This window comes from Mytilus trossulus, chromosome 5 (genome assembly GCF_036588685.1).
Source record: "Mytilus trossulus isolate FHL-02 chromosome 5, PNRI_Mtr1.1.1.hap1, whole genome shotgun sequence".
Taxonomy (NCBI): Eukaryota; Metazoa; Mollusca; class Bivalvia; order Mytilida; family Mytilidae; genus Mytilus; species Mytilus trossulus.
The window spans coordinates 17077515-17096395 of NC_086377.1; the positions used below are offsets into that span (position 1 = coordinate 17077515).

Genomic DNA, 18881 nt, shown 5'->3' on the forward strand with positions numbered 1-18881 from the left:
GTATTTTAACGGTTTTGATCTATAGAAAACATAAAACTATACCCATAAAGACTTTAAGTTCACAAATTGTTGGATTGAAAATATGTTATGGAATTTTCAATCAGCGAATTAAATGAATTAAATAACGAATATCCTTGTCAGATATATCAGACATAAGTGGAACCAAATCTTTTTAAAACAATCACATTGGCTAGTTTAATTTTCAATAAATATTTACCAAATATTTACTCTGACCATTTAATAAAAGACATATTAAAAAAAAAACACGAATCACATACTTAATCGGAAAACTTTCATTTGATTTATAGTAGTCTGACACACTTTGTTTTAATCATTGAGAAGCTTAATACTTCCTAAATAATTGAACGTGATGCGTACCTTCAGCTGATTTAATCAAAGTTATCGCCCTGTAGTGTGCCATCTTACATTTCTGTTTTCTGTTCCAGATACAGTAACCACTGAGGAAACAGCCACAGTACCCTTTAAGACGGGTAGGTTTATCAAACAAAAACAAACTCAAATTATTCTGACCGTTTTACACGGACATGAAATATCATTGAGGTGGTTTTTTTCTGTAAAAGAAGAGAGGGACGAAAGATACCACCGTGACAGTCAAACTCATAAATCTAAAACAAACTGACAACGCCATGGCTAAAAAAGAAAAAGACAAACAGAAAAACAAAAGTACACATGACACAACATAGAAAACTAAAGAATAAACAACACGAACCCCACAAAAAACTAGGGGTAACTTATGTTACTCTGAATATTCACTTTAAACAGTCTAATTATTATTCTCTAGGGAAGTAGTTACCTACACAATTTTTTTGAATTTTGTATTCAAATGTTATGAACCGCGTTATTGTTTTGGCTATTGTGACATTTTGATACGAGTGCATATTATGAGTCGCATGAAGACAAATATTGTTACGAAGTCATACGTTTTTAACAGTTGGATATGTTAATTAAACGGATAGTTATCAATTTTGATTGGCACTGAACTGGTTTTTTTTTTAATAAAAACAAATATGATAATAATTATGATAGAAACTACTATTATTATTAGAGTATTGCATATCATTATGATGAGTAATAGCATTTACATGTTTAACATGTTTGTTAAATTTCGCCCTGTTATCAAATTATAAAAGTAAGCTTTAATTTATCTTAATTAGGATGTCAGTCAGTGACGTCTTCTTCTGCTGATGTTATTTTTGTTGTTGATGAATCCGGAAGTGTAGGTAGTGATAACTTTGACAAAACAAGAGCATCCATTGTTGACACAATCCGCCATCTTGATATCAGAAATGAATTTAAACGAATCGGAGCCATGACATTTGACGATAATAGCCGAACAGTTTTTAGTCTTAACAATTACCCTGGTGATCCTAACAGCATGGTGAATCGCGTTATGTCAATGCCATACTCCTCGGGAGGGACCGATATTGCAGATGAACTTTCCCATGCATGCAGTAATATGTTTACCAGCTTCAATGGAGACAGGTCAAACGCCACAAATTATCTTGTGTTGTTAACAGATTGACAATCACGGGCCCAACAAGAGGCTGACCGATGTAAAGCTGTGGGAACTAAAATTATAAGTGTTGGAATTGGTGATAGTAATGATGAACAAGTGTTAAAAAATCTTGCCTACAATTACGACTATTATCTAAGCACAAATTATTCCGATATTGCTGGTTTCCTACCCAAGCTAGTAACAACAGCTGTTAATTGTGGTGGTTTAGGTACCTTGATTTTCTTCAAATGTTTTATTTACACTTTACATGTACTAAGTTTATGACGATACACATGCAATGAATTTATCCATGGTTTTATACTTTTGTGTTGATAGTGTCTGTAAGCTATAAATCAGAGAAGCAAGAATCACTGTCAATACTAACTAAGTCAAAGGAGGTAGACGTTATTCAATCTGCCGTAAAATAAAGGAAAAAAAGGCGGCTGTTGGATTATATAATATGGTATCCTATCGAACTTACAGAAATGTTCATAAGACATTTGATTTACATATTGGGTTATTCTTCTTGGTATTTGTCGTATAATTATTTAAAACATGAATTCAAGAAATTAAATATAAAAATGAAAAAAATAACTGAAACATAAAATCAACTTCATCATACAAATGAAAAATATTTATACCAAGTATTAAATATATAGCAGATACTGTTTGTAAACAAAATACAGATCTTATTTGTTTATACAAATATAACCAATGAAATTAGTCTTAATGATTATTTTATTCATCAGAATCAACCAATGCCAGACATATCACTGTAAACTGTCAGCATAGTAGCTGGTATGTTAAGGTCCACCTACCGCCAATGGAACAACAGTATTCAGATTTTAAAGAGACTGATATCTACCTGGGCTCTCACAGTTGTACTGGAACTAGATCTGGTGATTACCTCATTTTCAATGAAGATTATACAACATGCGGAACAAATAAAATTGTAAGTAGTGCATTGTTAAACATGACTTTTTAATTCGAAAAAGACAATCTTCTAACTAAATTTTTTTTTGAACTGGTTAATAAACGTGCATGTGTCTCATTGGATCATACACTATATATTTTATTTATCGGTAATCGGTACATTTTGCCTTTGATGTGTACTCGCTGATAATGTCAGTATCAGTGGAATGGCCGTGATATAAAAATTATTGGGCTAGTACGCAAATGACCTGCGCAAATGCAACGCGTAAGGATCTACTTTCTCTTTTCATTCACAAAAATGCGCGTGATTTTCTGTTCGCAGAAACGCTCGTTAATCCTTTTTGAACGATTGTTGTGAAAATGTAAACAGGAAATGTATGAAAAACCTGATATACTTTAAAATAAAAAAAAATACGTTCTCTATAATTGATATATGAAGTTGTCCTTGCTATTCACAAGGAAGTACAACTAACAAATCGTCCATGCGGTTCCAATTTTTATTCATACAAAACCAATACATAACCCTGATGCTGTTTCAAGTAGTTTTCCTTTTCTAGTTCTTGAGAAGTTTTTGCTTCACCTGTTCAGTCACTACGAATTGTTACAATTCATATTTAAACGCAACACATAAATAGTGACCAAAAAAATACCGCTATTGCATTAGCGAAGCTAGAAAGAAATTAAATTTACGCATTTTGTTGGACCATCATATACAATTTTAAAAGCTGTGGTTTCATTATCCTTATATCGACAGATATTCATAGAGTAAAAAACAAAAAGTGAACATATTCAAATGTGGATCTAGGATAAATTTTAAAAAGGGGGTAACCGGGGGCACCTAGCTATAAAAGTCTGCATTGACCAAAATTGTAGCCTTTAAAAGGGGTGACTGTGACCCGGGTCGTCTTTCCCTAAATTCGATTCTTAAATTGAAGTAAACTGCAGGCTCTTTAAAATTCAAGTTTCATATTTCTGGTCCGCGTTGAAATAAATGAACATGACTTTGAATAAAGCAAGAATTATAAGCTCAAAGTTTAATGACGTCTATTAAAAACTTATCATTGAATTTAAAAATGATGATCGATGAAATATCTGCTGATTTATATCGTATCATTCTAGAGGGGGAATATGACCTTTATCATGTTTATAGGACTCTGGGATCGGGTGTTTTTTTTAGCTCGGGATTGGGGATTGGTCCTCGCGGATCCGGGAATTCTTTTTTTGATTTTCGGGACCTCGTGATTTCATGTTTTTAAGCCCGGAATGTCGGTATCAGGACCCTGAATATGCTGATGCTTTGTGAAAAATTAAAAAAAGTTGACTTACCGGTATGCTACCATTATATTTGGTATTGTTAGAGTCATGTTCAAATCAGAATATTAATGAAACGCATGCAATAATACATTTCAATACTTTGTGCAAAAGAACACAGTGTTTACTGCATTGCGACATATTTTCAAATGACGCAATGCAGCCTGTGACGTCAAGTGTGATTCGCCGTGATTCGACGCGAAAAGAAGTTTGTTTTTTTATTTCTCTATTATGTTGTAGTATTTTTTTTTTTAAATTACCGATAAACAGAATAAAGGACTTTTTGATTTTGATACTGACTTTATCACAGAAAATATCAGGCTCGACCTACGGGCTCACCTGACATTTTACTTCGATAAAGTCAGTATCAAGAAGTCCTTTATTCTATATATATCAAATAGCAAAAGAGTTATAATTCAGCTGTAAAATGAGCCTTATTTGTAATGAAATATACCAGTTAAAACAAACATATTACAAAAGCAATTGTTTTCCTTGCATACAGTCTAAATTGAATGTCTTACTATGAATATACAACATGTGAAACAAATAAAATTGAAAGTAGTGCGTTGATAAAAAGTAAAATCACAAAAATACTGAACTCAGAGGAAAATCAATTTGGAAAGTCCATAATCACATGGCAAAATCAAACGTGACTTATCTATTCGAAATGAACATCTACAAAATTGTTTGTGTTATCGAACATTCATATGGGTAATAAGCCGGAATGTGTCTCGTTGGGTCAAATAATAAATAGTTTACAGAATCAGATAGCAAAAAGGACTATTTTACAGTTGTCAAAGGATCCGCATTTGTATCGGTTAGTACAACTAGCGAAACAGAAATATTACCAAATCAATGGTTTTCCCTTACTACAGTCAAAATCGAATGTCGAACTATGCATAGTTTAATTTTTGGTGAAGTTCTAGATACATTTTTTTTATGTATCTAGAAACGGTAGAATCGTTTGCCAAATTGTTCATCTGTCCTGTTTTTCTAACAGTTTATATATAACTGTAGGCGTCCTATATCATGATTGTTACGCTATTGATGAAGATGCTTCTGTAACAAATGAATTATGAATCACACATATTATAAGTTACATAGTGTGCAATTTTCCTAATTCGAAAATATATTGGATCAATAAAGTTCCTATCGGATGAGGCGAAGCCAAAACCGATATGAATTTTATTGAACCGATAAATTCCGTATTAGGACAATTCAACACTGTGTAACGAATTTATCCTGATTTTGTAATTTTACATATCATTATATTCAATTTTCAATATTCAATTTTATGACAATATCAACCAAATAAATTATAGATATTCAATCTGAAACTAAAAAAAATTAAAACATTAGATAAAAAAAAGCAACTTATCTTTTTTTAGTAGGTCGATGATTGAAGGGAGATAATTCATATTGACGTAATAAGTAAGGGAGATAATTCCAATTGAGGTGATTGAAAATTGTACTTCAATTTATTAGGACAATATCAATCAATCAAATTGCGAGAAATTACTCTGAATCAGGAGAAATAAAATTACATTTATGAGTTCATCTTGAGAAATACAAAGATATTGTCCAATAGAGATTTATCGATTAACTATTTGTGTCGAACGCCGCTTTCAGTTAAATCATGGTTGTCATGTTTTCGGGTTTCTTTTGTTTTTTGTGGGGTATTTTTTTTTAAAGTCTGCGGAATCCTAAGAGGATCATTGCTCTTTGTATAAATATAAGGAAATGTGTCACAATTTATAAAAATAAACCATTTACGGTCAAAGTACGAACAGCAACCTATATAAAAAGCCTTACAAACTACTAGTGTGAAACCATTCAATTAAGAAAACAAAAGGTCAAATCATTATAAAAAAAAACGAGAAGCGAGAAACATCTATGATCCACATCATTAAACGACAACTCCTGACTTACAGATTCCTGATTTATGACAGGTGCAAACAAATAAGTAGGAATGTTCCAAATACAATAACGTGATTGAGAAGATGCGTGTTTCTCAATTTTGTTCAAGCAGTTAGAATATTAATAGAAATATTAAAAAAAAAAAAAAAAAAAAATTGGTCTATAGATGTTTATCCAGATATATGACCCTTGAAAAAACTGGACATTTAAAAAAAAATGTTATCGTGTGACACAAAAAATCGTTGTGATGCATACCAACTTGTTGAAATAACTTTTTTGTTATATCAGCTCGCAAAAAATTCTTCTATGTTTTGGATTTATAATTTATTTTGCCTAAAAAGAAATGCACAAACACTAAAGTATTCTTTATCAATTCAGCAATGAGGGTAATAATTTAAAGTTTCTAATTCTAGCATTTTAATAAATTCGACAAGTTACCATTTTTTTGTACAAAAGTTCAAAATAATTATCTTAAATTTAACAATATGTTTGTGTTATAATCATAGTGCAAGTACTCAGTATGATACAACTTTTATATTTTATATTATCAATTTAGTTAGAATAATTACGTTTTTTCACGAAGCTTTTTGTATTTCACAGGCATCTGCGAATGGGGTTATATATACAAACACGCTTGTTTACGCCGTGCACGATCCAAACCAGCCATACATTGTCCACGAGTACAGGTTCCAGGTGAGTGTCGAATGTGACATGTCAAAACAGGAGTCAGGAGAAAATAATATCAACAACATCCATGGGAATTTAGAACAACAGACAATTTCTGGTGTAGGACATTTTGTCGTTCAACTGAAATTCTTCAGTGATTCAAACTTCCAACACGAGTTCAATGGATTCCCACCGTCATACATGGTTGGTCAGAATGTGTACGTTAAGGCAACTACTCCAATCCATGACTATAATGTGAAAATGAGGTTATCAGACTGCTACACAAAGCCCAGTAAATCAGCAAGTGATTCGTACATCTACTATCTAATAAAAAATGGGTAAGATTCGTACATCTCTTATCTACTCCAAAATGGGTAAGATTCATTACAGGGACTATTTTTTAAGGAGTGTGTTTGATTGTATCATGGACTTTTGAAATGGTTTGTGTAAGATTTGATCAGAAATGAAAATTAGTAATAGTTATTGCATAACTCATTTACTAGTAATTGGAATAGGTACAATCTATGGTAACAACCTACTGAAACACATGAAATCCTCTAGTTTTACCCATGTAGTGACATTCACACATCTTTTCATGACATGAATTATGAATTATGAATTTTTGAAAAACTAAGGTTTTTCTACCTCAGGCATAGATTCCCTTAGCTGTATTTGGCAAAATAATAAGGAATTTTGATCCTTAATGCTCTTCAACTTCGTACCTTATTTGGCCTTTTCAATTTTTTTTCGGGTTCAAGCGTCACTGATGAGTCCTTTTTTGACGAAACGCGCGTCTTGCGTATATACAAAATTTAGTCCTGGTATCTATGATGAGTTAATTCATAATTTTATTATATATAATTTCAAAAAGAACATTGTTGAAAATCTAATCAAATCCTTGTTATTATTTTTTAGTTTTAAAAGGAAAAAAAGGTTCTAATGTAAAAATCCAGAGGGACTCCTGTCCCGCCAAGTTTTCAAGGACTCAAATCTTAAAGATAAGCACATAAACTGTTTTTTTGTCTGCATAATTTTTCCAATTTCAATTTATTAAAGTATTTAAAACAGTTTGCAACTTCAAAGAGGGGAGCAAACGATTAAACGGTGAAACGCCTCTTTGAAAATCATTTAAACTTTTAATTCGTTTATGCCTTTTGCATTTATTAGATATAAGAAGGTGTGGTATGAGTACCAATGAGACAACTCTCCATATAAGTCACAATTTGTAAAAGCAAAAACTTTATACTAGAAGGTCAAAGTACGGCCTGCATGCATGCCTTACATAATGATTTTTTAATCAAGAAAAATCTACTATCATGTATGTTTTTTTTTACAACAGATGTCCTGCGACACCTAGTGCGTTTATAACTACCAAGTCTACACATGAGACGAGATTCCACTTCCAGGATTTTGAGTATGCCTTCCATCCCGATTCAATGTATGTTCATTGCAATGCCACGTTTTGTCATAGCAATGACTACTCACGTGACTGTGAGCCTCGTTGTAGCAACAGGAAGCGAGTCGGGAGTATAGATCAAGATGATGAACCCATTGAAGGTGTTGGACCAATTGGTTATGCTGAAGATGAAGCTACAGTTGTTTTTCAAAAAGGCAAGTTGGTTAAGGAAATTTGAAAACATTGAAAAGGGCAAGATAAAATATTTACTTCGGTACCGATGAGTAAACTGATTTAAACGACAAACAAGTTTACGAACAAACAATGTTAGCGCGTTACGAACAAAATGTTGTATAAGTTTATTATAAAGTATACAAAAATAGCCATTGCTATAAAAAAAATATATCATTTTTCTACTTTTAATCCTAAGAAAGGCTTTTCTAAATAACCTTCATCAGGAATGTTCAGACCTTAACATTTTGAAACCAGGGATGTATATAAACGAGCATAGCCCCAGTTACCAAATTCAAAAAATGAAAACGCAAAACCAAATTGTCTAAAGAGGTGAGCTAAAAACTATTTTTTTTTTATAATTTCCTACTGTATTCATCGAGATTATAAAGGTTTAGTTCATATATGTTAAAACGGTCAATACTTAAGAAGTCATTTAGATTACATTTTTTTCATAAGGTTTTTGTTATACTAACGGACTTAAAACAAACCTGCATTGGTTTAAATATCATTCTTTGTAGTTAAGCACATTAAAAAGTAAAATCACAAAAATAGTGAACTCCGAAATGGAAAGTTCCTAATCAAATGGCAAAACCAAAGATAAAACACACTAAAGTATAAACAACAAATGTCATATTCCTGACTTGGAACAGGCATTTTCTCATGTATAAAATAGTGGATCGCGCCTGGTTTAATAGCGCGTAACCTCTCAATTGTATGACAGTTGTATCACACTTCATTATATTGGAAACGATGCGTGAAATAAACAGACATACTAGGTAAAATTGTCAAAATATGGGTACAGCAGTCATCATCGTGTCATATTTTCAACTAGAACAAAAACAAACAAAAATTTAACGAAGAAGCGCAAAGAAGCATATATCAAATTTAACAATCATGTTCATTGCTTACTTTTTTTTATATCTTTATCTCTGTTAAAACGTGATTTTTTTATTACATTAGAATTATCACGAGAGATAATCCAATATTGGAACAAATATTTTTGAAACTGAAATTAATATTTACTTTCAAAATACCACAGGTACAGAGGCGTTACATGCAGGAAAGAAACCGGAAGTAAATAATAAGGGAAACAACCCTGTGTACGTCGTTGGAGTCGTCGTTGTAGCAGTGTCAATGGTGGCTGTTTCGGTTGTGATGTCGATATACTTCAGATCGAAGAGACGTCAAAATGGACAAGCTAAAATTGTGTAAACAAATAATTTGCGGCTCGTGAACTCAAATCATTGAATTTGAGTATTGACAACAATGCTAATATATATAAATATATATTTATATGAATGTTTTGTATATATCATTTATATGATGAAGATTTTATGTTTGTAAAAGTTCGTAATAAAGTCATCATATGTTTTCTTCTTTATGTGTTATACATGTTATTACAACACCAATGAGTTATGAAAAAGATAAACAGCACTAAGTTGAACATAATATGAACAGCTGATCATTTTTATTGTACATGATAACAAGTTGTTTCTGCTGTTACATCCATTAAATAAACACAAATTGTATAGTTGTGTGGAATATATAGACATACAACTATTTGACAGACCAATAAATTTAATGTAAAAAGTGAACATGTGGAAGTTGTTACCTTAGTTGTTGTTCTAAACTAGAAGTAGGGAGCGCATATTTCATGCATCACTCTCTTTGGGGTACACTCATTGTTGTAATCAGAGGGAAGCTATACCGAAAAATAAATATTTCATATAATATATTTGATGTCAGCACCATACAAAACGACAACAAAGAAAAAGGTGTCACACCACGAAATACTCCCTTGAATTTTGAACGTATGTGAAAGTAGGCCTACTCGGTCAAAAAATAGTGCATTTGATGTCATTGTTTACTCAAACTAACCAACAAATTGGGAGATATGAAACTTTTGGTGAAAACGAAATATATTCAGACCATTTTGAGCTAAAATGTACTTGTTTATTAGTTTGCATTCAAAATTGAGGATTAATGCACTCCATATATAGTATGTATACTAATTTAAAATTCCAGAAAACCATTTTTTTTAGTGGTACCTTTATTCGGAAGACCTTTTCTGTTTTATGTGATTTTAAACATCTGTTGAAAATTGGCATGTGGAAAGCTGATACATGTACCATTCAGGATATACCTTGTTTCTATAAAGGTAAACTTAAGGTAAAATATTTAGACAGCTGTACAAATTGCAACATTTGGTTCAACAGATATGGAATTTCAATTGGTGGTTCGACACCTTTAAGCGAAATTCGGTGAAACATCAAATAAAGGCAACAGTAGTATACCGCTGTTCAAAACTCATAAATCCATGGACAAAAAACAAAATCGGGGTAACAAACCAAAACCGAGCGAAACGCATTAAATATAAGAGGAGAACAACGACACAACACCGAAACGCAACACACACAGAAACAGACCAATCATCAGACAAAACACCACGAGAATAACAAATGTAACATGAAAACCAAATACATGAATTTGGGATAGACAAGTACCGTGCCACGTCTTATCTGAATATCTCAAAAATAAGAGAAAGCACAAACGACTCAACGTTAAAATGCAACACAAAGAGAAACGAACAATATTATAACAATGACTATCTTCCTGACTTGGCACAGGATACTTTTAAAGGGGAATAAAAGTGGTGGGTTGAACCTGGTTTTAAGGCATGCCAAACCTCGCACTTTAATGGCAAAGTTAAATATAACATTGAAATGACAACATAATATTACAGGACTACAATACAAATAAATAGAACATATTAGACACAGAAAAACATGATTAATAGATAACAAAAAGCATCAGGTTTAAAATTCAATACGCCAAAAACGCGCCTTGTCCACACAAGACTCACCAGTGACGCCCAGATATAAAAGATCGAAAGTGAAAAAAGTACAAAGTTGTACAGCACTGAAGATCAAAAGTTGAAAAGGTTTCGCAAAATACGGCATTGTTTTTAGGCCCGGGATAAGAACATTCTTATTATATAAAACAATTCATGCTATTACAAACAGTAAATTTTATCAAATGAATATGAAAGAGATATACACAAAGAAACTAAAGTATTAACTAATTACAGAAAACTAAACCTGAATACATAACGCCTAGATATAAAAGATCGAACGTGAAAAAGGTACAAAGTTGTACAACACTGAAGATCAAAAGTTGAAAAGGTTTTGACAAATACGGCATTGTTTTTATGCACGGGATAAGAACATCCTTATTATATAAAATACTTAATGCTATTGCAAACAGTAAATTTTAACAAATGAATATAAAAGAGATATACATAATGAAACTGAAATATTAACTAATTACAGAAAACTAAACCCAAGTTTATCACAAAATAGACACACATCCGAATCAGTCCACGCGTCAACGTAATTAAAAAAATTGTGACGTCACATACGATGGCGAAAAGGCAGAAAAGTTATGCCACATTTGAATTTATGAAATTTAGAAACAGCATGACGTCACATATGAAAAACTATCATTCAAAAATGAGATAGAATTAGGATTGATTAAGAACTAAATACTGATAATTCATTTAAACAAAATGCATATTGCAATACTTATTAATAGCAATTAACTGTAATATATATATATGTCCAGTTTGTTATGAATCCAACTTCAAACGTAAATAATCGTACAAAATGTAATATAATTAATAAAGAGGAGGTGATTAATTTTTCTATACGTCATACCTAAATATATAATAAGAAGACGTCAACACATTTGACAAAATCTGATGAGAATTACAAATATAACATTAAACATGTAAACTAAATACATGAATTTGGGATAAACAAGTACAGAAACACGTCTTATAGTAATGCGAATTCCCATTCAGCAAAACGGTCACAATCGGGAATAAGTCACGTTTGGTAATTAAAAGATTAGACGACATAATGACAAACCACAATCTACCATGTGCTAAAAATGTCCTTAGCTAGTTTGGTTAAAGAGACATCATACGAATCAACAAAATCAGATTTTTTTTTTTTTTTTAACTGCTCATTTCAAAAAATAGTAGCCACATTTCAATGTTTTTGGGAGGAGCATCATGTCACATATTGCAAATTTAGACATGAAAGAGCCTAACACTTGAGATTGAGCTTTTAGCTTTTCCCAACCCTGACAATATGCTTTTATATAAAAAAAATGTCCTAAATTGTTATAAATGCACAGAAAGTTGTTTCTGTAGTGTTGAACATTGAAACATAGGTCGTTTACTACCGCCAAACAAATTTTATCATGCAGATTTAATGAAATTATTTGATTTTTACCCCTTATATCATTGAGTGATACTATGTACTTGGCATATAGCATAGCCTAATGTAAACACTTCAGAAACTCACAAAAGTAGCTTTAATTATTCAAAATGAAATTAGCATTTGTATATCTTAAATTTTATCAACTGATGTAAATTAAATCAGTTTAATCACAGTGACTGCACTTTTGATGATTTTTTAGTACTATACTGACACCAGATGAAAAAGTGGGGTCAATATTTTTTGACACTTCAATACCTTGGATCTTTTTCTAAATTCATTGCAAAAAGTTTGGTAAGTCTTCAAAGAAGTAGAACAAACAAGGAAAAATTAGCAAAAACTGATCTTGATATTGATAGTTTATATTTTTGTAGGCAAAAATGAACTTTTCAAGTAATTTCTATCAAAGTCATACATTACAGTCAGTTTAAATTGAGCTGTGATATTTTTAATATTAGTCGCATTATGCTCAAATATGCTGTTTTTAACTACAAATTGAATAAGGATTAAGAATAAAGCAAAACATAAGATTTCTAATCAATTTTTTGTCACTTTAGGTGTCACACCACCAATTACTTCCTCCAATTTAGAACGTACGCCTACTTGGACAAAAAATAGTGGATTTGATGTCATTGTTTATAAACTAACCAACAAATTGGAAATAAATGAAACTTTAATTCCAGACATTCCAGAAAACCAGGGGTTTATTTTTAGTGGTACCTCTATTCGGGAGACCTTTTCTTTTTTATATGATTTTAAAAATCTGTTGAAAATTGGCATGCAGAAAGCTGATACATGTACGATTCAGTATACTTGGTTTCTTTGAAGTTAAACTTAAGGTAAAATATTGAGAAAGCTGTGAAAATTGCAAATTTTGGTTGAACAGGCAAAAACTTTTAATTAGTGGTATGACACCAAAACGACACCGAAAAATTTTGAAATTGTAAAACAGATAGAAATACAGAAGTTGTAATTAATATTTGGCTCCCAAAAGGTAAAATCACAAAAATACTGAACTTAGAGGAACATCAATTCGGAAAATCCATAATCACATGGCAAAATCAAATAACAACTCATGTCGACTTGAACATTCATGAAATATTTGCCAAAACACGTAAGACAGCTAACAGTCAATTAATCAAAACTCATAGCGAGGGAATCAGTTTTAGGTTTTCGATCAAAAGCTACTTCTACTGATCCTATTGTCTGCAGCACAAACCACTAGGGTGGCTTTAACCCCCAGAATCATATCTGCTTAATAATTCATTAAAAGGAAGAGGGCTGAATCCCCCCCTAAAAACACAAAAAATAACCCACAAAAACACGTGATGTTTCATCTTAGAAATCACCCTTAATCGTAAGTTTTCGCTTTTTTATGTCTATTTTGTAATATTGCTCTTCAACTGTTTCGGTACTTATACAACCTCAGATATCAAATGTTTGGGTTTTGAGCGTTCCTTCTGTAGGTAAACTCAGAAAAGCACGTCGGACGCATGAAATTAACAAACATGTTGTTTGCAATCTTTTATAATGAATCTGTCATATATCTTTTTACTTTTTTCATGTTTGAGTCTTTAATCCTCTTAAAGATGAATTACATACGAAGGGTCCGAACTCTAGAAAAATTTACGATGACATTTATTTTTTGCGGGTTCAAGGTTTGAACTACGTACTATTACTATCTCCGTTATAATACAATTGACTAAACGATGACGGCTATGAATAGCTTGATTGGAATTTTATAAAATCTACATCTGCTAGCAGGAGCAATTTTATCGGGATTCGAGATTGAGTTCCACAGACAGTACTAGCATGGAGTCTGGTTGACCGTGGAAGCTAAAAGTAATAATCAACTGCTTTTTATAAATTATCAATCCTATCTTCGATATGACATTTTTTATGCTAATCATTATGACAGTACCACAACAACAAAGTATGACTGATGTTGGGCATATGTTTATATGAATAAATTGGAACCGTTCCAAATTTAATCTGTAATAATAACATATGAAAATATCAAGCCTATTTTGTTGTTACAAGTGTGCTGTCCATTAGAGCTACGTGTGTAACGAAAGGGTCAAGAGTAATGATCCATTACATATATTTATAAATATTATTATCTTGTCACTATAACATAGTTCGTGCAATATATTAGATTTGAATAAATGTAATAAAATAGAACTTTGAAGTATTACGCTTTATTTTATTTGTCTTGAATTGATTTTCATATAAAATGTTATTGATAATTTTGTTTGTAATATTTCCTTTCATTTTGTGCGCCGTCATCGGCCAAAATAATATTACTTCTTTGTATTTTGTTTGTTTGTTTGTGTGATCCATCAGTTTTGTTAATATTAAGTCGAAGTTCAATTTGTAGATACTCAAACGATAATAATCATTGTACAACACAAACATGCAACTTTCAAACAGTTAGAAGAAGTTATTGCTAGTTTAATACAATTCTTATCCATTAGTTCTGATAAATATACTTTTGCAGGTGACTTAACTTAATCATTGACTTTGTACAAACACATTTAAATAATCACCACGAATCTACAGTGCACCAATACACATATCGCGTTCATTTTATTCTTAATGTCATTTTCTTTCATTTGCTTTAAAGTAGACACAATCAGCCCTCAAACAAAATTTAACAAGGCTCATAAACCAAATTATCACGTGAAAACGATTGATTCTTAAGTGCCAGTCTTTGTAAAAATCAGGCAATTTGGGTAAAAATAAAAGCATGATCAGAAAAAACCCACCGAGCTAATCATGCTATTTAATATAAACCATCATCTTGAGTTAAAAATAAATGGTCTTTTGTTTATGCGTGTCTGGTAATATCAAATAACTTGGTTTGAAAGATGGTTAGAATGATAGCAAACTACAGAGTTATCTCTCCTTATTCATTAATTTCTAGTGCATTTCAACTAAATTGTATCTTCTATTACCAGAACAGAAAATGGAAATGAATGTTATTTTTGTGCATAACTACATTTTATGAACTGTAATCAAAGTCAAATTGGGTGGGGTTTTTTGGTCATATTTTTACCACTACCTTATTCTTAGGCAGACTGGCACTTAACTTTCCAGGCGACCTGAGATCATCGCTGATTGTTATAGGGTTCGTTAGTGTTTTGTGTTGTAGGTTGTAGACAATCGTCGTTTTCGCGCATTTTATTGCTTCTGTTAGTTTATATTCGTGTTCAGAGTTTTGTTCATCCATTCGGTAGTTTCAGCCTCTTATGAGGTAATTGTCCTTTACTATAATGGTAAGAAAACGTCAGAAAAAACTTTGTTAATAACCTTATTACTATTTAAAGACAATTTCAGACAGAAAATGGTAATTGCCTTATTAAAATGTAAGGAAAACGCCAGAGAAACCAACGTCACCTTTTTGCACATGCGAGGAAAACTTCAGAGAAATCGAGGTTATTGTCTTGTTACAATGTGTGAAAAATTGAGGAATTTGTCTTAATACTTCTATATAAAGTTATGTGAGGGATATCCGGAAGTCAACTTTAGAAGTTAATCAAAATAATATATAGGTTGGAACAAAAGGTTATAAATATAATCATTCAAGAATTAGCTATCAATAAAACACTAACATACCATAGATAATATATGAAGGACAGATTAAACAATGTTTTTCATGTCTTGAAAGGGTTTTATTACTAAACGTCAGAACAATTTGTAATTGTTTTATGCAGATCTCTGTGTATTGTATACAATTAAAAACAAATCGTATCAAATAATACACTTATTTATGATTAATTTAAAGGTATATCAAAGTTATATGGATATACTTGATAATGTGAAGATTATGGATAAATATCTGATTTTGGAAATAGCTACCCCTGATAGTGACACAACTTTTAATCAATACTTGTTTTATCATTAGCTCAATGTAATAAGGTTATAAATATGTTTTTTTTTGCATTTAAAAAACACAAATTATAAAAAAGTTGATATAAAAAAAAAATCATATAAATATCTATAATTCATTTAAGAACTATTTATGACTTTTGTTTTTGAACGTAAAGATAAAATAAACAGATCAAACTTTTAAACTTTTCCCTTGAGGTGCCCCATAAGGACAAAACTAATATTTTTAGAAATGTCATCAACTGATATTTTGTTGACCCTATTTACCCGAAATTGTTCACAGGAATATAATGCATTTAATTCTAGTCTCTGTGAGTATTTACTTTATATCATTCAATCATGAGGGTATTCGTCTGTAAAAATTGAACATTGAATTGTGCTAAATATTTATGTAAAGATGTTGGACTCTTTTTATATTTAAATTGATTTGTTTCTTTCCCCCTTTCTGATCAAATTTGGTCACTTTAGCTTACTAAAATATATTGTTGGACTTCATTTTAAATATGAATTTCCTAGGATATCACACTCAATCAATTTATCAATAATCAACCAATCAATCACTAATCAATCAATAATAAAACAAGAAGCAAGCAAGAATCTGTCATGACATTTATAAGTCGAGTCATGTTATTGGTTTTAAAACGCTAACCAGTGTCCATCATTATGGATATAGTTCCAAAAACTAACTGACCAATATGAATTAATTCCAATTATACTTTTCTGCTGAAAAAGCTTATAGTTTGTATAGTTCAGTTTTAAAAAGGTAAATCTACAATATCGAGCTCCGATTAAATTCAAAACGGAAAGTTTCTAATCAAATGGCAAAATCAAAAGCTCAAACATATCAAACGAATGGATAACAACTGTCATATAACAGATATACACTAAACCTTCAAACTGAACAATGTTCGGATGAGCTCTCTTATATACTAAAGAACATCAGCATGTCATAATGAATCTGATTCTTATATTTATAGATTAGTTGCGTCTTTCTGAACGGAATATCTGCATTTTGGTTTAATAACGGTAAGTTAATAATACACTCTCAGAAGGTCGGGGGAAAATCAAATTTTAATATTTAGCAATTATAACAGTCTTTTATTATTTGATTATCTAGTTTTGGTTCTTTTTATTTCATTTGAAATACAGGCTTTACTGCCAATTGACATTTACTATGGACTTTTTGTTAGTGAATTTGTCCAGTGTATACAAAGTGAATTCCTTAAAAAAAAGCGGTTGGTACTATATTCAATTTTTCTTAACACCTGTTACAATGTAGGACATTTCGGTTCATCCAGAGAACTGATAAAGTTTATAACCAATCATCTACTGCGATCATATGTAACCTCACGTTGATATTTTATTTTCAAACAATAGATCCGATTGCATTAAATCACTAAAGAAATGCTCTTCAACTTTGTACTTGTTTTAGCTTTTTTAATGTTTTGATCTGAGCGTCACTGATGCGTCTTATGTAGACGAAACAGCCGTCTGACTTATCAAATTATAGGCCAGGTACTTTTGATACAAATGTACCTAATTAGAAATATATCAGACTTTGTAAAACGTCACCAGTGTCTAAGCAGAAAGTTGATGAACCAGGGGTATGTCAAAGAACGTCTCGTCCTTTTTCTAAAAAAAGTTCATCGGAAGATACCCAGAACTTGTTGATAAATATTCCGTATCAACTTCACAGATAATACAAGATGGTCTTGAAGTATAGATTTTGCGTACTGACGTTTGTTATCATCTTAATTACGTATTATAGTATTCTTTTATATGTCTTTTTTAGACATTCATTTGAAGTGACTCTGTGGTTATGTAAAACCACATACTTTGAACGGCAAAATTATTTAATTTATTGATATTACTTTTACTTAAGGATCTTGACATACTATGAGTGACAAAACTATTTTATTCAATTATACTACCTTTTCTGTTTAGTCTGTTTTTTATGATATACATTTGACGTGAAACTGTACTTATGTATCCCGTCATACTTTGAACCACACCATTATTTTATTTATTATTATTACTTTTACTGTTAAGTCTGGTTTTTGTTATATCTACTTTACGTGAGTCTGCATTTATGTATGCCGTCATACGACAAAATTATTTTTATGTCTACCTGTGCGAATTTCAAACGCGCAATTTTACACCAGTAATGAAAACATTCTGTCATTTATGGGTAGACTTTACATAGATAAATTCAGCCGTATAAGAAAAGCAAAATGAGAATGTTAAATTTGATGTATGCCTTTTTGTGCTTCTTTGTTACATTTGTTGTTTATATAGAGATATTAAGATGATTACACAATATTGACAGTTGTACCCCTATTTTTGACATTTTTACTCTTTGAGTATGTTTGTTTTGTTCATGCATCGTTGACAATGTAATGGAATTTGATGCGACTGTCATACAAGTGAGAGGTTTAGCTAGCTATAAAACCAGGTACAATCCACCATTTTCTACATTAGAAAATGCCTGTACCAAGTCAGGAATATGACAGTTGTTATCCATTCGTTTGATGTGTTTGGACTTTTGATTTTGGATTTTCCTTTTTGAATTTTCCTCGGAGTTCAGTATTTTTGTGTTTTTACTTTTTTTTTTTTTTTCAATATACACCATGTCCTAAAAATTGAAAACTGGTTCACATTCTTTTAGACTTCCGTATTTTTGCGAATATTCAAAATTCTTCTTGAAGATCATTCATCAATATTCCTGCAATTATTCCATAAT

General features: G+C 31.2%; 1 protein-coding gene across 1 annotated transcript in view; it reads left to right on the forward strand.

Annotated features, from left to right (window-relative positions):
• Positions 1-9236, forward strand: part of LOC134718604 (deleted in malignant brain tumors 1 protein-like) — a 44631-nt gene extending 35395 nt beyond the window's left edge. Inside the window, exons 23-27 of the mRNA XM_063581232.1 lie at positions 447-491; positions 2266-2468; positions 6278-6681; positions 7683-7954; positions 9013-9236. Coding sequence (XP_063437302.1) covers positions 447-491; positions 2266-2468; positions 6278-6681; positions 7683-7954; positions 9013-9185 — 1097 coding nt within the window. The 3' untranslated portion in view covers positions 9186-9236. The remainder of the gene's footprint in view (positions 1-446; positions 492-2265; positions 2469-6277; positions 6682-7682; positions 7955-9012) is intronic.
• The last annotated feature ends 9645 nt before the right edge of the window (positions 9237-18881 follow it).